This window comes from Caenorhabditis remanei, chromosome X (genome assembly GCF_010183535.1).
Source record: "Caenorhabditis remanei strain PX506 chromosome X, whole genome shotgun sequence".
NCBI lineage: Eukaryota > Metazoa > Nematoda > Chromadorea > Rhabditida > Rhabditidae > Caenorhabditis > Caenorhabditis remanei.
The window spans coordinates 12,408,438-12,431,137 of NC_071333.1; the positions used below are offsets into that span (position 1 = coordinate 12,408,438).

Below are 22,700 nucleotides of genomic sequence, written 5' to 3' on the forward strand. Positions count from 1 at the left end.
ACAAAGCTGCCGATCATGATTAGAACACACTTTTTGCAAACAACTGCGGATAGGGCAAACTCCTTTTCGAAAAGAAAAAAAACTTGAGAGAAAAATTGAAACATTAGAAAAACTCCGATAGAGAAAAGAGAAGGAGACTAGATTTTAATGGATATGCAGAAACAGAATATCCATACTTTGTGTATCTTTCTCATCATATGACATGTAGACATTTTGAAATGGAAGCAATGAACTCATCGTTTGTTGCACCAAACAAGGACTAACTAATGAATTTCCAAAAAGTGAGTGCGTAGGAAAGACAAGTCTGAAAATGAGAAGAAAGAATATAACTGGATGTACGTGTCTTCTGAATAGTCACTCCAAAAAACGCATGTTTAATTAATGCATTTTTTTCAGTGGAAATAATAGTGAACGGCACTTCTGACGTCTCTCATTCACATTGCCCCTCATCTTCATTTGACATACCACTATGACTACTGTGCACCAACTATTTGCGGATGTATCATCCTTCCTGGTTTATCTTCTTGTCTGTGAGTATAAAATGAGACGAAAGTTTGAAAGAGAAACGAATAAAAGGAGACTAGTTGGTTTCTGGAATTGTGTCCAGAGACTCACCACCCATCCCGTTGACAACACATGAAATAGGAAAGAACACGAAGACCACTCGGGGAATAAAGTAACCTGATAGTTTTATTTTCAATCTTCTGCGCCGCGACACCCATTTTCTTCAATTAAGACGTTTGGAAGGAAAAACAAAAGGATTGGGTACGTTGTCTAGGGCTGATTTTTTCTTGGAAATATTTAAAAACATGAACTGGCAAAAAAGAAATAAGAATTAATACGTTCAGGATGAGTATAACTTGTGAGAAAAGCATTCTTTATCCTTGTTGACACCGATTTAGCTTCATATGGTATAATCAGAAGATGAGCTTTCAAACAGACGACTTTTATGTAAACCGTTAAATTTCATCAACTCCACTATATTTTCTTCCCCTTTAATTTAACAAAACATATATTTCCTTTACTTAAAATTTTCATCAATTATATCATTATGATTTCCGCTGATGAAATATCTTCCCATCACTCGTCACGTCGGTTTATACGGTGAGAAGAGAAAGGGGATTCCCCTTTTGAGAGACATACTGGATCAAGATCACAGCGACTGATAGCGATAGAGAGGCAGATTTATGACAGGGATTTCCCCATACGTCACGTGGCCTCAGTTGAATGTCAACGACAAGGAATGTTTGATTTTTCGTTCCCTGCTTTGTTTCGTCGTCGACAGCCTATCTTTGTCGGGGACACGAATAATCTGAGAAGGGTAATAAACTGTACCAAACATATGAGAGGGTTCAAAAAGCTCTATGGTTATTCGGGGATGGGTTTGATCTTTTGGACTGTGCGATTCAACAACAATCTGTACAATACCTGGTCAGAGCGTGATAAAAACTAGTTGACATGGCCTTAGTACACATTCGATCCGAAACTTGTGTTATGTAATGTTTCAATGATCATAATATCATCATGGCCGAAGCATGGTTGTTCAAACATAACTATAATGATCAATTGATCACTTCTGGAAATTCTTGATAAGAAATGGAAACATGCCAGTTTGCAGAGTATGCAGCAGATAATAAAACAGAATATGATGAAATAAACTTAATTTGCGTCATGATTTTTTTCCAAGTCTGCATTACGGTTTTTCAAGAATTCACGAGAATGATGATCCTGGTGTTTTTTCTTGGTTCTCATTAGAAGCAACGAGCATAGTAACTTCTAGATCAACAAATAGAACGTCCAAAAAAGTTTTTCTGTTTAACTTTAATGAGTTTTTGAAACTACATAACTACTCTGGGAGGCAGTTGAGAAATATAACGGCGAGTTGTTATAATACAGTTTTTACGGTAATTCATGTTTTGCCCAGATCAGAAGCGCTAGTGTTCTATAACCGCCGTGGGAACATTTTTTCTGAACTTGAAGGCTTTTGCTAATTTTCTTATGCATAACAATTATGACTGATTTTCAGTTTTTACGTATTTCCATTTTGGTCCTCTATCGAAACAAAAATTGTTTTAGGTGCCCATTTTACAGTGAAATCTATATTTAAAAGTCATACATAAAACAAAAAAACTTTCCATATATGGAAAAAAAAACGGTATTCTATTTTTGTAATTCATATTGTTTTCTACCTTTGTAATAGTGAACTTTAAGGTTTTTAAAGAACTGAAATCGTGAAAAAAATCATCAGCTGTTTCAGTGCAACCACGTGGTTTGTACTTTTGCCTCTTTGTCCATAATCACTCGGAAACGCCGTCCTTTATCACTCACAACAATGATCACGTGGTCTTTTCTGAGGCAATATTCTAACATTCGACACGTTACATATCGTTCAACATCATCGCATCTCGTCTTGACTCCGCCTATTGTCGACTATCCCCACACGTGTGAGGAGGTTACGGCATTTCCTTCAGTCATTCGATGATCTCTCGAACCAAATGGTGGTGATAGCCATTTTGTTTATGTCTTTTTTATTTCTGAACTTTTTGGAACCATCTTTCATCTTTAGTTCCGGTTACTTTCAGAATGAAGACGACTACACAACTCGCCAGACAGATCATCAAAGCAGTCGGATGTGCCAATGGTTTAGCTGGAAGACAACTCGGATGTGAGAATGCTGTGGAAGTGATCAAAGCTTCTCCATTCTTCACAAATGTTCAAGAGAGACTTCCACTCCAATGGGGAAAGATCATAGAAGAAGTTAACACTGGACGACATGCAAGTGCTCTGTCAGGAGTCACACAGGTTAGTTTCACTACAGAATATAAGACAGGACAGTTAATTTCTTCAGACATGTCGACAACTTGCACATGAGACTCGTCAAGTTATTGAGAACAAGGATGAGCTTCTCGTCTTTGGAGGAGATCACAGCTGTGCTATTGGAACATGGAGTGGAGTTGCAACAGCACTCAGACCACAAGGAGACATTGGATTGATCTGGGTGGATGCTCATATGGTATGTTAAAAGAAGAGGGAATTCTTAAATAGGTTACTGTAGTTGCACTTATTTTGTTTACACGAGAAAGGGGGTTTTCCCATTAGGTCACCATGTCATAAATAGACTGATTTCCTAGTAAACAACAAGATCAAACAATCAGTGGTTGTTTTTAGGATGCCCATACACCTGACACAAGTGACACAGGGAACATTCATGGTATGCCGGTTGCCCATCTTCTTGGTTTCGGTGACAAAAACCTTGTGAAAATCGGAGATCGTCTGCCCAAACTTCTCCCACACAATCTGTGTATGGTCGGTATCAGAGACTACGAATCGGCAGAACAGGTAAGATTCGCTTAGTTTTCTTATCTTTCAAATATTACTTTGATAAGGAATTCGGTAGTTTCAAAGTGATATAATTGTCAGATATATCTTCAGGAAACGGTAAAAAGATTGAGAGAAATTGGGAAAGAAATTGAGAATGATTGATAACAGTTCTTCTTTGTAATCATTAAATTCTCGTTTGTTACAGGAACTTCTCGAAAGACTAGGGGTCAGAATCTTCTACGCAAACGAAGTAGAGAAGAGAGGAATCCAAGATGTGATGCAAGAAGCGCAGTATCTTGTCACAAGGTGACTAACCAGTTTCCACAATTTGAAAACTAACAATATGTCTATTTCAGAAATACAATCGGATACGGTTTATCAATTGATCTTGATGGTTTCGATGTATCTTATGCCCCAGCTGTCGGAACACCGTCTGCAGATGGAATCAATGCACTCGAGTTCATCAAAGCTCTTCTGACTATCGATTTGACCAAACTCATTGCTACTGAAATTGTCGAGTTCCTTCCCAGATTCGACGACAACCAGAGGACAAGTGAACAGCTCGTTTCTAGCCTTGTGGAGTACATTTATAAGACGAAGCAGTTCCAAATCAACTCGGTCAATGAAATTGCTGCTCGTGTTAGCAAATCTGAAAAGATTCAACAAGTTTCCCAAGCCATGTGATAATCTCGATTCCGTGATAATATTCTTTTCACTTTCATTTTCGCATAATAACAATATTGAAAAATAAATAAAACTGCTTTAAAAAACAGTGAAAATTACAAAATAGACAAATTAATTCCTTCAAAAATGAAAGCACATGTGCCACTGTCACAGAATTCACAATATATGTCTTGTTCCTCGTTTGTCTACAGTATTCTTGTTAATTTTCGTTTCATCCTTCGGTTTTCCCGGAAAAACTGTCAACAATTCAATTTAAGGGGGTCTTTGAGATCTTTGTATTAATACTATTCGTTTTTAATTATTGTGAAAAACATGCGTATTTTTCTAAAATGGAAATCCTCTATTTGAGACTGTCAAAAATGATGGTGGCAAACTTTTATATCACGAAACTCAGTTTAAACGTTCTGGAGAACAGGTAAGACCGAAACAGATCTGCTAATCATCTTTACGCGTTTTTCGTACCTACAATTCCCTGGTTTGCATAGTAATCTGCAATGTATCCACTTTGTTCCTCAGATTTCGTCAAAGTTGAATATTTCAGGCAATGATTTGCTCACCCTATACTCCTGGAAAGCCTGTAAGAAGATTAGATGGGACAGTTGGAAAAAATAAAGGATAAAAAAGCATTATTCCTCATGAACTTCGAAAGTTGCACAAATATAAGTTTCACAGCTTCGAGCAAGTTGGTAACGCTTTGGCCAAATGGATTTCTAGAATCTTCTGTATCACAATTAATTCATACTGTCCTTTTACAACTTGAATTCAGTGTCTGGTCTGGTCGAATTCAGAATCAGCCCGTTTTTTTCACAGCGTTTTAGAACTACCAATACCACTTTTACATAATTCTTCAGCTGTGCTCTCTCCTCATGAAACTTCAATTTTTTTTTACTTTGTTGCTCACAAAAATCTCGATATTTTTGACTTTACCTTCTGTTCCATTTACTGTATCCTACTAATTTCGTTCAGATTCTATTATGAAAATTTGAATAGATTATGCGATGCAGTATTTTGAAGGGATCTTTTGCACTTTTTGTTTTTCAGCACAAGACAGTCGCTTAAAGACGTCTACAAATCGTCTTTAATTGATTGTTTTGAGAATCGAGAGTCAGCCATAACACAGTCTATTCAGCTCATTCTTTTTATTCTTTTCTGCAAAATGGGTTCTTGTTTTTCCAAGCGCGATGAGCCTGACGATGAGGTTATCGATGAATCTGTCGATGAGGTTACCGATGAGGTTACCGATGAGGCTAACGATGAGGAAATCGATGAGGCTCCATCCGAAGCTATCCGTCCTATTCTCAATGATCCATTAGTCAATTACGTTTCTCTGTTCATAAGCGGTAAAAGCTTGGTAAGAAACGCTTTACTGAGAATTATAAAAGTACATATATTTTTAAGATCAAACCCCTTCACTTGTCTTCTAATCAATGGATAATGTGTGAAGGAAGTTGTTGCGAACTGTTCTCCGAATTACAAAAAATGGAGAGATTTGATTTAGTTATACTATATGTTTCTCAACACAAGCCGTCGATGAGCATGCCCTTCTGCGTGGTAATTTTAACTTCCTTCGGATACATCCAATTTTCTTTTTTCAGGATATGCTTCGTAGTACTTATACTCTCGCAAACGTATGGAGAGCATTTTTCCAAAACAACGGTTGGGGAAGAAATGGTGAAAAAGGAGACAAGAAAATTGTTGAATTGGGATACCGAAAAATCTTCCTTATTCGTGCTGAAGTCAAAAAGCTGTGTGAAAACAATTTGCAAAACTACAACGAGATAAGTAAAGTTTTGAATCATTGGTTTGGAGACATCTACAGGGCCATACTGCTTTTGTGAGGACGTTACCCAGAATAAATTCTTTGTCTTGGCGTACTCAAAGTTTGTCAGTATATATCAATTAAATGCCAGTCTACAGTTATCATCTGACAGGCTTCTTCATTTCAGTTCTCTACTTATTTGAATAAATTATTCAAAACAGATTTGTAAATTTGGATTAATCAGAATGAAAAAATAAGTCAATTAAAAAATAAAATTACTACATCAAATGTAGAAAATTGGTACAATTTTATTGATTTAAGTTTGAAAGTTGCAGAATGCTTCAATTAATCAAAAACATTGCAGGCAGTCATTTTTAAAGTGACTTTTACTTGTTAGAATGTTTGAGTGAGTTATGTTATATTATTTAATTGAAAAATATACTCCTTACGACACTTAGTTTGGTGTGAAGTAGGCTTTCTTCTCAATCCAGCAGTTTTACACAACAGCGAAAACTCTCATTGATCAATTATTCAAATTTTGTTTGATGTAACAAACATACTATTTTTCACTAGGCAATCATAGTCTGATTATAAAGGTATAGTTCCCAAAAGTTTCTTTGGTTTTCAACTTTGGTTTTGGTTTTCAAAATGGAAATGGTATCTTAACGCTGAGGAATTGGAAGATACAGTTTTGTTTGAAAGTTTCACACCGAAATTGGATTTTTTAACTAGTGTGGAATATATACAAAAAGTGAAAACTTCTAGTAAACGTAAAAATGAAAACGCTACCATGACAAGCGTTTCTAATAAAATTTCAGTATTTGGCCATTTAACTTCATTAGTTATTGAAACCCAATATTGTTGACTGATTCTGGATTGTCCATCGTTGTTCAGGATATATTACGTGGATTTTGTAAATCTGTGGTAGTTTTCAAAAATGAAAGAAAGACAAAAAAAGTCTATATTATCGCTTTGAAAAAATTGAAGTCGACTGGATTGGGATTCAAATCTGACTGACTTGATGTTGAAATGTATCAAATGAACAATAGATTTTTTTGTGGTCTTCAACCATACCAATATGAAACTAGGACATACCCTTTTTTCCTATTTATAAGCACATTTTTAACATATTCTCAAATTCTTTATTCACTTGTCTTCAGAAATTTTGTTTTGCTATTTCTATCATTTTTGTGGAATAGTGTTATAATATAATTTCTTCCAGCGCTTTTTAAATATCTCTTTCACTACTGGATTTTAAGTTTTTGTATGTGTCTAGTATCTCATTTTTTGTAAGTTTTTTTGTAGGGTTATATAATTCACTCAACACATTTAACTGATACTCATTTGACCGAGATTAAAAAATGTTCTTATTCTTATGAAAATCGTTTTAAATCAAAATTTATGTGTGTGAATCATGATTTGACACGACTTCTCTTATGAAAACTGTATGCATCACACTTAAAAAAATATAACAAACTGCAACTCATAAACATTTTTTCTGGTATTTCAAGCTTTGCTCTCCGTATTGATATACACATTAATGTTCATTCCGTTTTCAGATTATGATTGTAATGTAAATTTATGAACAGAAACTCAACTAGCGTCCAAGCTGGTTCGAGTCTATTACTGAAAAAAATTATCTAACAGTTAGCAAAAAAAAGCCAGTATTGAAGAGGCGAGACTGTGAATCGCCAACTGATAAGACGCATTCGCTCTATTTTTTCCGTGTGCAATCGATTACTTTTATATTCAGAAAAACAGTCAGTGTACTCTTTTTGTTGAACAAAATTTTTCAGAATGGCCCGTCTTGAGTGTAAAATATGTCTACAAGAATACAAAGCAAATGTACCAGACTTGACTCCAAGAATTTTATCGAATTGCGGTCATACAATTTGTGAAGGTTGTGCAGTCACTTTATTGAATCAAAACGAGAATGGAGATATTGCATGTCCATTTGATCGCATAGTGACCGAGTTGGAAGGTAAGGGTCAATAAATTTATATTTTTTCGAATTTTCTTTTACCAGGCTCCGTTCAAGAGCTACACAAAAACTTTGCCATAATTGAGTATTTGGAGGAGATTGATCCAAACGCAGCAGCACCTCAAGTGCAAGCCATACCAGGTTTGTTGCAGAATATAGATTTTCAAAAACATACATTTTACGGATGAGCAAGAAACTAGAAAATGAAACTATGATGCAGTGAGGGAAATTTCTGTATCACAGAAAAATCGATATGAAAACTGATAAAGCATCACAGCGAAAAAAACAGGTAGTATCGAGTATTTGATTTCTGACAATATTAAGTATTTAGTTTGCAAATTCAGCGTAAATACTTTTTGAACTCTTTCAGCTGTGGCAGTCAACCAAATTCATGACGTGGAAAATATAGAAAATAATATCCCACTCATCAATCATCTCCAAGACAACGACATATTTCGTCAATTTTTCGATCCACTTGAATTTGAAGGAGCAGATTATCTTGCGTGGGATCCACAGGCAAATGCAAATAGGTACAACGATGAGGACACAAGCGAATCTGAATCTGACGATGAGGAATTGCAACAACAAATGGATTTCATCGAGGCAGTTCAAAACTTCAACATTGGAGATTATCAAGAAAACTATGAAAATTTTGATGAACATTTATTGTGACATGATTAATGGGTAAATTGTTTTTGCTATCAGAAAAGATTTGCCTAAAAATAGTTCACATTTTAATTTCTAACAACAGTAAATGGTCTTTGATCGAGAATTTCCAGTGATATAACTATTACATAAAGGGGATAATACATTTTTTAATTTGTTCATTAAATAGTTTGTGAATTCAAAATCCAATAGAATCGTGTTAACAACTTGACCGAAATACTCACATTGAGATACAATTTGAAATTATTATCTGATCTTGCTTGAAAAAAATATTCCGTTGCGGGGAATCGAACCCCGGCCTTATGGGTGAGAGCCATAAATCCTAACCACTAGACCACAACGGAGATGTTTGAAAGTGAATGTTTCAATCACTAAATACTTGAAACATGCCGATAAAATCAGCCGTTGTAACATTTCTCTCCGCACCCACTTGCCGTTGACTGAACAAACAGAGAGTCTTTTGACTGGACTTTATATTTATCTTTTAGTTTTTATCAACTCAATAATGACCAAGCATTTATTTTTCAAAAACTTTACAATTAAAAAATTAATATTATATGAACAAGAACTGTTTTTGGTGGATGAATCAATGTTCAATACAAAAGTTATCTTGGAAAAGTGATTAAGTAGATTTCAATGAAATATTTTAAATTAAAATAAAGCAGAAAAAAGACCATCGGTGACAGCAATCATAGGAGAAATTTAGAATGACAGGGTGTTTATATGACAATAGCGTATCAATAAAATTTATAAAATGTATATTCCTTTAGAACAATATTTTCAAAAATAATTAATTAAATATTCAGAGCTCTGGTTCATGATCGGAGTTGATTCCTTTTCCATCACGTTCATGATCTGATATAGTTAGTCCAGAAAGAGCATCGCTGGAATCATCATCAGAAGAACTAAGTGCTTTCTCTTCTTCGTCACTGTCGGATTCGATTTCAAATCCATGATGTCTTGGTCCAGAGGATGTCCCTTCTTCTGGATCGTGAGGCTCTCTCGTTTCTTCTTCTTCTTCTTCATCGTCTCCTGTATTATCTTTTTCTTCTTTTTGAGTTTCAGTGTCTTCTTCCTCTTCATCATCGACTTCTTCTTCTTCTTTCTCCTCTTCTTGTTTGCCATCATCTTCATTTTTTTCCTCTTCTTCCTCACTCTCAGTTTCTTCTCTCTCATCTTCTAAACCATATCGAGCAAGTCCTGTGAGAGGCGATTGTGGTTGAGAATCAGAATCATTATGCTCTACATCCATGTTCGTATCCTCTGTGTCCATTCTTTCAGTTTCCGGTTTTTCCTCTGGCTTCACTTCATCTGAAGGCTCATTGACTTGATCCACACTCGTTGGAACCACATTCTTCGGCTTTCTCTTGACCTTTCTTTTACCAAACTGACGAGTTGATACATGTTTCTTGTGTTCCGGAACTTTAGCTCTTATGATTTTGACCTTTGGCTCCGCTGACTTCTTTCTTGGCTTCTGTTTTTTGACTGGCGCAGTCTCATCCGGCGACTCATAGTAAGTCGGAGCTTTTGGAGCTGGTCCTGGCACATCTCTGAAAATAATTGCATGAACGAAATGTTTTCGTTTTGGGTCTCTTACTTTTCATCAATCACGTTGTTTTGTTCAGTATTCTTTTGCTTCTCCTTCTTCTTCTTCTTCTTGTTTTGTTTACTCGGAGAGATTTCCTTTGGCTCCTCGAGTCCCAGTTCAACTCTTTTAGCAGGACGTATGTACATTATTGGATCCTTTTTAAAAGCAGTGACATATCTATCCGACACGGGCACCGGATCAGAGTATTTGCTGGGTTTATCGTTGTCGACAAAACGGATTTGATAATGTTCAGATGCTCTTTTTGGAGGCTCATGAACGATTCCTAAAATGTAAAATTATGTATAAAACGGATTATTAGTAATTACCTTCATAGAAGCACGTTGTGTTAGGGAAGAGAGCCAAAACAATTGCGTTTTTTGGTAAGGCAAGATTTGGGTATTGACAATAGTGGACGGTATACTGCGGCATTGGTATGAGTTGTTTCCGAGCAAACACTGCGACTTTTCTCTCTTCATCGTCAATGTCGATGCATTCGTAGCGGTGGTTAGAAACTGACCCAACAACCTGAAATGATACTGTAGGCATGAAAGGATACTGTAGGAAAATGCGATACATTGGAAAATATAATGTATTGAATCAGTTCAGTTTTCTAACTAAATTGTGCGAGAAAACCTACTTCAGCCATAATCCATGTTTTGGATTCTTCCACGAAAGCTGCAACTTCATCATCCTTCTGTAGTTTCTTGTTGTCTGGCCACGCGTATCCCCCTGCTCCGAACGGTTCAGACTTAGAACTTGGATCCCAGATGGGTAGACATCCGTGTCTTAGTTTCAACATTTCGATTGCATTGAACTCTCCTCTACGTTTTGCTTCGTTGATCGCCTTCGACCTCATTGCTTTCATCTCATTGAGGTAATCATTAACTTTCATTTGACCAGGTAACAAAGTTTTATAGTTTTTCTTTATTATTACTTCGTGTTCTGCCTGAAAATTGACTATCAATTCAGTCACAAACAGTTCAACACATACTTTTTCTTTTTTGTTCATGTGTATAGCTCGACCTTTTCCTGTTCTTCCCTGAAAATTGTTCGATTCGCCAATGAAACCGTTTTCCTTATCCATATGTCCTTTTATATATGTTAGCTGTAATGGAAGTTTGTACAAAAACAAATTGTTATGACTTCTTCAGACATACCATATCGAAAACTTTCTTTTGTTGAACCTCAGGAGTCTCCGGTTGACCTGAAACCTCAGGGGGCGGAGCTTGGGGTTTCTTGTTCTTCGGCATTGTTAGAAGTGCAATTCCAAAGTTCTGTTGGTTGACTACCAACCTGAAATATTAAACTTGCTTTTCTGATAGACAATGGTCAAATAGAAAGGAGAAGAAGAGTATAGTAAAGTCATTTCTTCTCAGCACTCAATGGTTGGTTTTTGGGGCAATACGCGCCGCTTGAGGTGGCGTGCGCGTGTCTCTCCGCGGCCCCCGGTGGTCGATATCTATAGGCAAGAGGCTGAGACGAGCAGACGAAGGAATGACCTTGCAGCGGAGACTCATTGAGAAACGGCCCCTCTTTGTGTAACGCAGTCGTCTTTTTTTGTAATTGTTCGGAAAAGAGCAGATGGCCCCGGGATAAGAAATAAGAGGTTCTGAAGGAGAAAGATGCAGAGAGTACAGAAAGAAGGAGGAGATTAATGGGATTTGTCAAAATGAACGGGTTTGAGAAAATGAGATCGTCGGAAAACAGCTCGACAGATGACAGATAGAGATTAAGGATTCGGATTTAGACTAAGGACAAGGTGTGTATGCTTTCTAATGCTTGCCTGAATTATCTCCAAAAAATCTACACGTTTATTTTAAGAACAGTATGTACAAATATGAAATACAAAATTTTTTCTTTCTAGCAGGGCGTTCCACAAGTTGGTACTCTTCTGTTTGATGTATTTTTGTTCCCATCTATATTTGTGGAGGATGCAAATTGTTGTTCTGGAGGAATCATTATTCTCATTCGTCGGAATCCAAACATTGGACATCTGAAAAATACTATTTTCAATTTTTGGAAGTAATATTTTGGAATGATACCGTAGCATTTTAGTCACATGCGCTCGCATGGAACGCGAGTATATCAACAATAACCATCCAGACAGTCCACAATAAATGTCATTGATAACATCGTAGAGAAGATAGAACACCTACAAACATTATTTCCTTATCTTCTTTTTCGAATCTTCGACAAATACCAACCCTGGTAGGAACACTTGTGTTGATTCCAAATACGTAGATAACATAACAATAATATACAATTTCTGCGACACACGTTAAACCAGCCACTATATTAAGATTATATTCTTGTCTTTGTTTTTCACTCATCACTTTTTGGTTTAGATGTGGTTGTGTTGACAGACGCTGAAATGAAGAATTCGTGGTTCAGAATGTTTTCTGTTGACAAACCACTCTGTATTTAGTTCTGAAAGCGATGACCATTGTGACATTAATGACCATAATAGATGCTACAAAAATAGTTTCTATGACATAGGCAGACATGAAGAATCCTCTTCGGAAATCTTTGTTCTCAAATTGAATGTAGATTCTGCAAAAGTGAATCAGAGATTATCAGTATGAACAGTACCATTCTATACTAACCCATTCCTTTCAAATTTCCAGTAGAATTTTTGAGTTATCAAGCTTGAACCAATGCAAAGGCCAACTCCCAATTGAAATATATGAATCATCGAGATAAATTTGCTGTTCCAAATCTAAAACCAACAATTTTCAGTTCAGATCCCTTTCAAAATCATACATACTTGCTTATGTTTGATTGGAAGACAAACAGCGGTGGCACGATTAAGCGCAAGGGCAACTACAGTGCATCCCTGGATGCCTCGAGCAGTCCATGCTATCATGAGATACATTTGACCGACGAACGTGCCCATGGATAAATAGAAATCACGAAACCATCTGAAATATGAGACATCAACCCATAAAACGGAGAAAAAAGAAAGCAATATCGAGAAGAGATATATTTGGATTAATCTTTTGATCTCCCTCTTCACTCACCCTTTCGCTGGAAATACACAACCAAAATAATTGTTCACTAAACTGAAAACATCTACAATGATACCAACTGTGAAGATCTGATAGAACATTCCTAAAACCAAAAATATTAACAAAATCCTGAAATGTAGTTATTACCTTTATAAACCGAGTTTCTCAGAGTAACCAATATCAGTATTTCCATAAAATAAAGGAGAATAGTCACAAATGATCCCAACATGAAAACCGTGCTTACTACACTTTCAAGTGGATCGAACCATTCTGGCAGTGTTGCATTGGAGGCCATAGGCGGTCTAAAAACAAGCACAATAAGTAAAGTCACTGAATCAAACATTTTGAAGAAGAATGAATTCTGAAATGAAAATCTGAGAAAGATGTTTAAGCTTTGATGTTATAAATTGAAATGGACTATATAATCATAGTGAACAGCTCAAGAGTTTTAAAATTATAGTCATTATAAATGTTTCGTCACATCTCAGAGAACTATTACAGCTTACAAACTTTTGCTTTTGATCTTTTGGTTTGATGCGGGAATCAAAAAACGAACAGTCCATTCTTAAAACAACACTCATCACATACATTCAGTGATTTCAGATTCTATTCCTTTCGAGGTTCAATGCATCAAACTTTTCAGGATTCCATAAGAATAACCCCATACTTCTATGTTTGCAACATCCATGCCACACTATCTGACCCCTCAATGATATCTCTATCTTTGCAGCATTTGCTTCGTACATCAGAACAAGTTATTCCTGATGAAGACACCCGTATCAAAACGATATTCACGTGAATGAAGTGAATAAACCAATTGCACGCGCGCATCATAAATCATTTGCCTGTATTGACCATCTCTAGTGTCTAATTACCTTGTGATCCGGGTCCATTTTATAGAAGAAAAGCAACATTCTATACTGTTGATATGTTCGTTGAACACTTTCCGGGTTGAAGTAAATATTTGGCAAATTGAACATTGATACGAAGATTCTGATTACATTTTGATCCTGACTCATAATTTCAACAGGTTTTTTAAACAAAACTTCAGAAAAGTTTCTACCAAGTAAACTAATTGTAACAGTTTACTATTGTCCCTTACAAGTTTTTGTCCTTATATCAAAATGGACAACTGCTGACTGAAACTTGAACTGATTGTATTTTCACATTGTTTTGACTATAATGTTCAATACAGACCGCCCATTTTCCTTTGTTCTATGGACCTTAAAATTCCAGTTACAAACAAAATAGACAGCCTGCAGGATCTCTATAAAAGGCAGGCGAATCAAATGATTCTTTCTGATTTTCGAACCTTCCCCCTCTTTGCTATCTTTCTTCCTTATCTATTTTCTACAGAAGCATGATACGCGTAGACTAAGAAACAAACTCTGCACCCAACCACACACATCTATCCAGCCATCTGATCTAACAATCTGACGTCGTAAATTATAGTTCCCTGAAGTGGGTGGGAGGAAAATATCAGCGTAGTGCGCTTAGTCTAAGACGTCAGCAGATCAACTATCGGCTGGTATAAATACAGTTCGTTTTGATGCTGTCTCGTTGGTTTCAAGCTGATATATCTTTTTCCTTATTCTACAACTCTGTTTATTTATAATTTACAGTTATCAGAATGGCTTCTTCTACACTCGTGCGCACACTGGAGCATCATGTGAAAAGGATTCTAATGGTCCGCCCAACACATTTCGAACTAAAATATTCGATCAACCCTTGGATGGATATGAAACGAGGAGTGAATAGAGAAAAGGCTTTGAAGCAGTGGGACTATTTGAAAAACACAATTGAAGCAAGTGGAGCAAAAGTGGAAGTAATGGAGTCTACGGTTAGTCATATTAGAGTAAGAACTTTAAGATATCTGAGAAATAGTCTGAAAATGAGGAATGCTGAAAGTTGATTCATGGTTAGTGTAGCAGCTGAAAATTCTCATTTCAGGGTGCTGAAAGCCTTCCGGATATTGTTTTCGCCGCGAATGCAGCCATCATCAAAGGAAATAAAGCGTATTTGGCGAGTTTCGCACACCCAGAGAGACAGGGAGAAAGGTACTATTGAATGAACTCACCCTTCGAAATCAAACGTCATCTTTTTTCTTTTGAAGATATTTCTACGAGCAATGGTTCACGAATAATGGCTATGAATGCGTCGGAGATCAAGATATTCCATCGGAAGGTGAGTCAAAAGAGTGGAGAGTGGTTGGTGTTGCAGTGGCAGAAAAGTGTGGGACCCTTGGTTTAACGATCAAATTACGCTATTCAAAAAAGGGCGCGCCCCCATATCATGGCCTCAATTTCCTATTCGGATCGGATAAACATAGCGAGTTATTAGCAATTCAACTTGTGACTCGGTAATATTGTCAGTGGATTAGAAATCAGAGACACAGCTGATCGTGGCTCATCTTGAGAAGTGCATGGAAATGTCTAGGAATCTGGTTTCTAGTATGAGATGAGCAGATTCTATAGCCAAATAGAGGAGCATGCTTCAGTCGTGTTTTGGTGTGAAGTTTCATTGTTTCCCGTTGAAAATTCAAAATGAATCTTCGGTTATTTTAGTTCACTGTATTATTTTTGTTTACTCCAAAAAGAATGATTCATATACTCTTACGCGAAATAGAACTTCTTGAATTCAAGTGGCCAGATATTGTTTCAATTTCAAGATCTATTTATTGATAGTTTTTGAAATAGAAAACCACTTTAAACTGGGTTTTTTTGCACGTGGTGAATGAATATGAAGAAAACACGTCATGAGCTCTAAGAGGTTAATAATAAGACATGGTAAATTGAGAAATGTAGAAATTGATTAAAATAAATAATTACTAGAATGAAAAGAATTTTCAGATCTAGACAAGAATTTTTCCAGAAGTTAGATGAATTCAACCCAGGTGTTTTGGTTTTTAGGAAACTCTTCTACTACGAGTAATACAACTATAAAGAAAAAAGTCTAGAATCACATGATTGAGTAAAACGAAGTAAAGTGAATTACAGGTGCGGGTGATGCTCTCTGGGGAGGAGATCAATTGCGCACTCTGTTCATGGGCGTGGGAACTCGGACCGACGTAAGAGCACTTCGCGATGTTGCAAATAAACTCGACGACGGCACCAACTGGAAAGTGATCGGGTGTCGACTCGTCGATCCAAGGTTTGTTTATTAGAAAAAATCTTTGAAAATTCTTCAACTTGATCTTTCACTTCCGCAAGAACATAGATTAATCGAAATTCATAACCCTAGACATTCGCAGAAGTAGAGTGTGTTGAATATTTAATTATAGTAAAAATGTTTTCAGGTTCTACCACATAGACACCGCCTTCTGCCCACTCAACGAGGACGTGGCCATCTACTACCCATATGCTTTTGATCACATCACCCGCCATAATATGAGAAATGAGACCGATTTGATTGAGGTAGAATAAATGAATTGCTCAACAAACTATGAAGAACTAGAGTTTTTCAGGTTTCTCAAAAAGAAGCTCGCAATTTTGCATGCAACGCGGTCGTCGTCGGGCAGAATGTCATAATGCATCAGGGCAACGAGGAAATTGCCAATAAGCTTGTTAAACTGGGGTTCACTGTTAGGTACGACATTGCCAGTAGTCTTATGCAAACATTGTAATGCATCTTTTCAGATTTGTCGACATGAGCGAATTCATCAAATCCGGAGGCTCGTCCAAATGCTGCACTCTTCAAATCTAACAAATATTCTACGTGTACCTATTTTTTGCAATCTGATCTTTACTACTTTTTCCACTTGGCATTTTTGACAATACTAATAAACTATTATTTTTAAACCTGGTTGATCTACTTCTCAACTAAACGTGGCTAATTTAATTTCGAAACTTTTCATTCCAATATTCAGGTTGTGTGTTCTCAAAACTGATTTAAAAATGCCTTTTGAAGAACAAAGAAACAAAAAAGCAAGAAAAAAAAATTGAGAACAAAAAACCAATTACACATCTGTAATGGATTGAACACAATGCAGCTGCGGTTTAGAATTAAAAATTGGAAAGAGTGATGTGAGTGCAAGAACAATGAGAACCATTGGATTTTTGACCTCTTCCGTTCCGCAAAAACTAAAGTTCCCTGTCTTCAAGAGTTCAACTTTCTTATCGGAGGCTACATACCAAACTCCCACATTTTCCGGAAATCTGATATCTTCCATTTTCTGAAACCAAACACTGGTATTATCAGGACTAGAAAGTTAAAAAAAGAAATGAACGTTTATTTATAAGGGAAGTTATACTTCTGGACTTATATATACATTCAATGGCGCACAGTGCATCGAAGTTAGCAAGACTATGACATCAGATGTGAAACTAGACTCTCCAAAAAGACAATAAGAAAAAGACGAAGAAATAAACAAATGAATTAGTTCGTTTTTGCAGTGTTCTTTGCTTTCCATTGGGCCACAAACTCTTGCATGTTGTGTGGAACAACTTGTGGGAGATTGATCTCTTCTTTTGTTTCAAATGTGAATAAGAAGCGATCGCATAGTTCGAAAGTGTTGGTTTCCGAATTGTAGACTTCAACTTGAGAACTGATCTGAAAATAATTATTGCTTATCAGATTATCAAAATGGATGTGGGTACTGATTACCTCTTATCACTACTACTCACCTGGAATCTCTGTTCTTTATTGTCAACATTGCAAATGAATGCACTGAATTTCAGAATACTGCCAATTTCCACAACTTTCAAGAATTCGGCATCATCAATTGAGGCTACACGGAGTGGAGTCTTCGCAAACATTTTAGCGCAAAGCTCTGCAGTTTCGAGACCTTTTCTGACTAGAAATCCTCCAAAAACAGATCCGTATGGGTTCTCATGTTCTGGCTGAGCAATGGTTGTGGTTTCTACAGTAGTCGATGTCATTGCTTGTTGTCCATCCTGAAAAAATATAATTAATTTATATAATTTTAGAGTATTAGTGTTACCTGCACAAGTGGAAGTTCAATTGCTCCAAGTTCTGGAACAGCAGGGCGTGCTGTGTTAGCATCATGCCTTTGTTGGTTCAGGAATTTTTCAATTGGTGTAGATGGAAAGAGTTGATTAGTCGGAAGCTTCCTTGAAGTGTTTGTTCCATCCAACGAAGACTGAAAATAATTGAATGAGGACAATCATAATTGAAAATGAAAATAAAACTCACAAAGACAAGTCTGGCAGTGAGAAACTCTGATTTGTTCTGAATGACATTCACAGTAGCTTCCGCTTTGTTATCACTAGTCCAGGTGACTTTTCCTCTCAAAACAATATCACGATACGGAGACAATCCGTAGCCATTTGACAAGTTGGTCTGGTGGAATCGAGCAGTGACGAACATTCTTGGGAGGGTTCCAGTTTCGAAAGTTTTCAATGAAAGGTCTTCTCTATTAAGCATATAGCAAGCACATGGAGCCACAATGTCAACGGCTTCCAGAAGTCGACCCATACGGATATGACCATTACTGTCCGTCATGTTAAGCCGGGTTTTGAAGTCGGTGGCAAGTGGGATCACAACTTTCAATTCCGATTCAACCATTTTTCGTGTTTCCAACGAGATATCCGGATTGGAACTAGCACTGATGAGTTGTCTTGCATACTTGTAGAAACAGTCATAAAGTTGATCCATTGTTCGAAGTTCTGGATGACGAACTGGTTGAACAGGATACTTTGGCCGGTAGTTTTTTAGATTGCTCATAAGAGAGCCCTGAAAACAGAAGGAGGTCTTAGTTTTTAATGTTCTGATAGCTTACTTTTGATTGAAGAGCTCTGGCAGATGCATTGGCAGACATTGTAGATGTTTGGAAGAGAATTAATTGCAAGCTAATTGGCTGCTGAATGGTTTCTGCCAGTTCCAGAGGGCGGTTTATATACTGGTCACAGCCTCCTTTTGCAATCTAAAAGTGCAATCTTTTTTTGTCAAACGCCTGTCGGTTAAGAGTGCACGGCTGATATGTTGTGTTGTTGACGACGACGCGGGCAGCAGACTGCCAAAAAAAAGTTTGCACTTTTAACAAGAACAGCCGCAGAAACCGAAAGAAATCACACAATTCACGTGAATCATCACAGTTCCAGTAGAGACAGAGACGGGAAGACAAGAAGTGGGCTGGGTCTGGATTCGCAACATTCGATGTTTAGTCTAGCACAACTGAAATAGACATGTTAGTCGTTTAGAGGGAAAAGAAAATTGGAATTGGAGGGTCAAAGAGCGATCTAGATACTGGCAGGTTGAGGAAGAAGCGGTTTTGAAAAGTGCAATGGAATTCTGCACCACCCGTCAATTCCTTGAAACTGGAAAGAATATGGTAAACAACTTCTGGGAAGTGTCAAATTCAGTACATGGTGTGACGTTTATACAGAACTTTCAATCAAAAGGGCATATGCCGATAAGAGTGTCAACTGTTTGACCGGACATCGTTCTGAATGATTTCAGCACTCTTTTGAAGTATTCCCAGGAGAGAAAGAATATTTGTTGGTCAAATAAAGTTTAAAATAAAAAACCTTCAAAAAAGTTATAACTGGATAGTTTGAGAAAATGTTATCTGATAATTTTGAATTATTGTGAACTCGAAACTGCTCAAATTTATTATTTGAAAAAGGACATTTATTTTTATAATTATGATTTTCTATTGGTTTTTGTAGTGATTTATAGCCTCGGTCATATAACTTCCGGAGATTTCAGTAAATAAGTGCCGTTTTTTTAATTAGATGGCACCCGTAGTAAAATATTTTCCTTTTTCAATTGCAACTGGAAAGAATTGTCAGACATAAAAAATATTCTTTTGAATCGATGACTCTTTTGTAAAAAAATTTCAATTGAAAGACATTTTTTATGAAAAAAAAAGAATATGAAAAATAACTATTCCAGAGTTTTTGAAAAGATTAAGTGGCGCTTAACGTTAACTTAACGTGGTTGGAAGAGAGATTTTCAAAAAGCAGAGAGTTATAAACTCAGAATGATGAATACACGTATACACCTGCTAAAACCGAGTCAGTTTGAAATCCGTGCTATTTTGCCTAAATTGGCTATTTCCCAGTTTTTTTCTGCTGTACCTTGCACCAAAAAGTTTCATTATCTCTCTATCGCTTCATCTTCAATAATCATGGTTTCGAAAATAGTCTGTTACATTTTTCCACTTCGTTCTGTGAAGTTCTTTGCACCCAGCAAACCCGAAACTCTTCTATCAAAATGTTTGTGCCAAAAAGACAGGTCAAAAATGTTACACTGTTCAGACGGCTAGCTATGCTATTTTGTTCCATCTCTCTCTTCCTACGCAAGTTCTCCTCAGGCAAACCTTTTCATCGAACGTTGATCGGTTCCCAGTTTCCTATCTCTTTTCCTTTTCAATATTTTTTTCGATAGCAGACGTAATAAAAAACAAAGTGCAAACAAGAGTCTTCTCCAATGCTGCCGACTGCAGTTACACTGAACTTGAATGACAGCTGTTCGACGTTTTATGTTTCCGATAAAGAATATTTTTGACTAAAACTGTCTGGCAGAAAGTGATAGTATCTGCAGATTGTAATGTCTAGAAGAATTGTTTACGGTTTAGAATAGAGACTTTTACAGAAATAAAGAAGTGATAAAACTGTCTGAAGTTGCAACGTTTGCTGACGAATTGGATTGCAAATCATAGACAATAGATTTCCTTGGTTGGTAGATACATGAACATTTTAAATAAGACACTCATAATATTTTTGATGACCAAAGCCATTCATAAAGCTGAATTTGTTGTTCACATCTGGGCTATAGATTTCTTTTCAGAAATCGGTTTATTTGACAATAATGATTTATTTTTGTGTGTACACAATCCAACCCGGTTTTCTATTCAGGATTCTATGTATACTCCTCAATAGTTACTGAAAAGTACAGTATACTGAAGACTATTTCCACTGCCAAATTTCTTCATTCTCTTATATGTAGATTTCTTTGTGAACAATTCAACTACCATCAAAAACTGCCAATCGTTTCCCAAAGGCATCTCTGAGAACAAGGAAGAGTTTCTCAGTTTTGAAAAAACCGTTCCGACAGCGACTTTCCCAGACGGTTTTGAAATAAATACTTTGTTTAGAAACAGGAACTGTATCATTTTCAAAATGAAAACGGCCCTTCTTTTTGTTTTCTTTTGCGTCGTCACGACTATTTTCGCCGATGAACTCAGCAAGTTCAACGGCCTTCGTAAAAAATTTGCTGAAGATAATGGAATCCCAAACATGTGGGCGTTGGTAAGCAGTCCAGAAGGTTTCCATTCTTTTGATTTGGAAATTACAGAGATACAGCAAGATGTTATTGGATATCGCCGAATCCATTCCATGCCCAACCGAACCAGGCGCTGACTGGCGTTACTACTACACCATCGGAGGAAAGAACGGGGCAGAGTTCAATAGGCACTTGTTTCAATGGTTCGATACATACAAGAAAACCAATGCTTCTATGGTGACCGCCCAAGTCAAGCAATGGGAGAAAGGAACTGCTTATTTTTTGGAATACGTGAATCCAACTCAAACTGAAATTGCATGTGTTGATAAACGGTGTTATATTAAGTCGACAGATCTCAAACTGACAATTCACTATAAAAGAATGTGCTTGTTTGGACCATAGTAAGTTTCTTGAGTGATTTTGAAGTATATTCGTGTTTTTTTAAAGCAACAACATTGGAATGACAGTGCCGATTGCTCAGTCCTCTAAAAGACTCCCTGGAACGCAGTGTGGACCAAATGGCGAACGCCAGGACAGACTGTGCGTTCCGAAATAATTGAATCACATGGATCGTTTTATAAAATCATCGAACATTTTACAGTCTTTTTATCTGAGATTAAAAAATAATTCTTCGAAATGTTTACCAGAAAAGAAAGTTGATCTCAGATTGACAATAGGTTTTTTAAACTAACCTAAAATCGTTTTTGAAAGAAGAGTCCTTGTCTAGGAGGAATGCGAAAATCTCGAGAACAATTCTCTATTATGGATAAGTGGTGGGTTTGAGGTGTCATCACAAGTTATCGTGAATGCGGTGAATGTTCGTCTCCTCCCTGCGCATCAAGCCTTTCCTTACTACAGATGCTCCAACATCTCATTCCCACTCAATTACAATGGGTAATTGTGCACTCGAAGCTGAAGACAACAAAACAAAGCCACTTTGAACCCCGGCCGTCTATGTAAGCGAATCCATCGGCCCACAATTTATCCCCTATCTCTGTTATGCATTCCTGTCTATGTTCTTTCTTAGGTTCTATCATTTCTGTATTGAAAGTCTTAACTGATTTTGCTTCTGATTTTCAAAATCTTATCAATCAACGACAGAAATCGAACTGGCACTAGAGGGTTTCCAATTTAGGCTCAACAATTTAATAATCAGGAGTTGGCCAGGTAACTGGCGGAAACAATTGAATAGGACCTGGCAATAATCAAATCAAACGTTTCTTATGAGAGCAGAGCACTTGTATGTCGTCAGTTGGATTATTTCATCTATCAATATGTCAAAAACTGAGACAAATAATGCTTATTTAATTCAGTTTCCTTTATTTTTTGTGATCTTGTCATTCAACATTTCTACATTGTCGTGTAGTTCTGAACCATGAATTGTATCTGTAAGAATTTTCTTTTTTGGTTTGAAACAGAATCAGGAGTAAGTAGTTTTAGTGCAAGATTAATAATCGGAACTTGCCTAGACATGTCCACTGTTCAAAAAAAATCTTTATTAGTCTAGACTAT

The 22,700-nt window shown here is 36.7% G+C and overlaps 7 protein-coding genes across 7 annotated transcripts; 5 read left to right on the forward strand and 2 right to left on the reverse strand.

Moving 5' to 3' along the window:
* Positions 1-2,583: 2,583 nt before the first annotated feature.
* On the forward strand, positions 2,584-4,005 carry GCK72_024449 (uncharacterized protein; the record flags this gene model as incomplete). Its single annotated transcript, XM_003117962.2, has 5 exons — positions 2,584-2,802; positions 2,849-3,013; positions 3,169-3,339; positions 3,527-3,627; positions 3,678-4,005. The coding sequence occupies 5 exons, from the start codon at positions 2,584-2,586 to the stop codon at positions 4,003-4,005; spliced, it is 984 nt and encodes a 327-aa protein (XP_003118010.1).
* Positions 4,006-5,161: 1,156 nt separating this feature from the next.
* GCK72_024450 (uncharacterized protein) lies at positions 5,162-5,843 on the forward strand (the record flags this gene model as incomplete). The annotated part of the gene is made up of 3 exons (XM_053735895.1): positions 5,162-5,356; positions 5,404-5,556; positions 5,601-5,843. 3 exons carry the CDS (start codon positions 5,162-5,164, stop codon positions 5,841-5,843), a joined length of 591 nt encoding a protein of 196 aa, XP_053579461.1.
* Positions 5,844-7,561: 1,718 nt separating this feature from the next.
* On the forward strand, positions 7,562-8,417 carry GCK72_024451 (uncharacterized protein; the record flags this gene model as incomplete). The annotated part of the gene is made up of 3 exons (XM_003118340.2): positions 7,562-7,745; positions 7,791-7,886; positions 8,116-8,417. 3 exons carry the CDS (start codon positions 7,562-7,564, stop codon positions 8,415-8,417), a joined length of 582 nt encoding a protein of 193 aa, XP_003118388.2.
* A 796-nt stretch (positions 8,418-9,213) lies between these two features.
* On the reverse strand, positions 9,214-11,249 carry GCK72_024452 (uncharacterized protein; the record flags this gene model as incomplete). Its single annotated transcript, XM_003117946.2, has 6 exons — positions 9,214-9,961; positions 10,009-10,282; positions 10,326-10,524; positions 10,637-10,945; positions 10,991-11,104; positions 11,157-11,249. The coding sequence occupies 6 exons, from the start codon at positions 11,247-11,249 to the stop codon at positions 9,214-9,216; spliced, it is 1,737 nt and encodes a 578-aa protein (XP_003117994.2).
* A 610-nt stretch (positions 11,250-11,859) lies between these two features.
* GCK72_024453 (uncharacterized protein) lies at positions 11,860-12,892 on the reverse strand (the record flags this gene model as incomplete). The annotated part of the gene is made up of 6 exons (XM_003118327.2): positions 11,860-11,992; positions 12,042-12,151; positions 12,204-12,365; positions 12,411-12,549; positions 12,603-12,715; positions 12,764-12,892. The coding sequence occupies 6 exons, from the start codon at positions 12,890-12,892 to the stop codon at positions 11,860-11,862; spliced, it is 786 nt and encodes a 261-aa protein (XP_003118375.2).
* Positions 12,893-14,634: 1,742 nt separating this feature from the next.
* Positions 14,635-16,706, forward strand: GCK72_024454 (uncharacterized protein; the record flags this gene model as incomplete). The annotated part of the gene is made up of 7 exons (XM_003118158.2): positions 14,635-14,844; positions 14,955-15,061; positions 15,118-15,188; positions 16,001-16,154; positions 16,300-16,417; positions 16,468-16,589; positions 16,640-16,706. The coding sequence occupies 7 exons, from the start codon at positions 14,635-14,637 to the stop codon at positions 16,704-16,706; spliced, it is 849 nt and encodes a 282-aa protein (XP_003118206.1).
* A 4,379-nt stretch (positions 16,707-21,085) lies between these two features.
* Positions 21,086-21,744, forward strand: GCK72_024455 (uncharacterized protein; the record flags this gene model as incomplete). The annotated part of the gene is made up of 3 exons (XM_003117612.2): positions 21,086-21,214; positions 21,261-21,589; positions 21,636-21,744. 3 exons carry the CDS (start codon positions 21,086-21,088, stop codon positions 21,742-21,744), a joined length of 567 nt encoding a protein of 188 aa, XP_003117660.2.
* Positions 21,745-22,700: the final 956 nt, after the last annotated feature.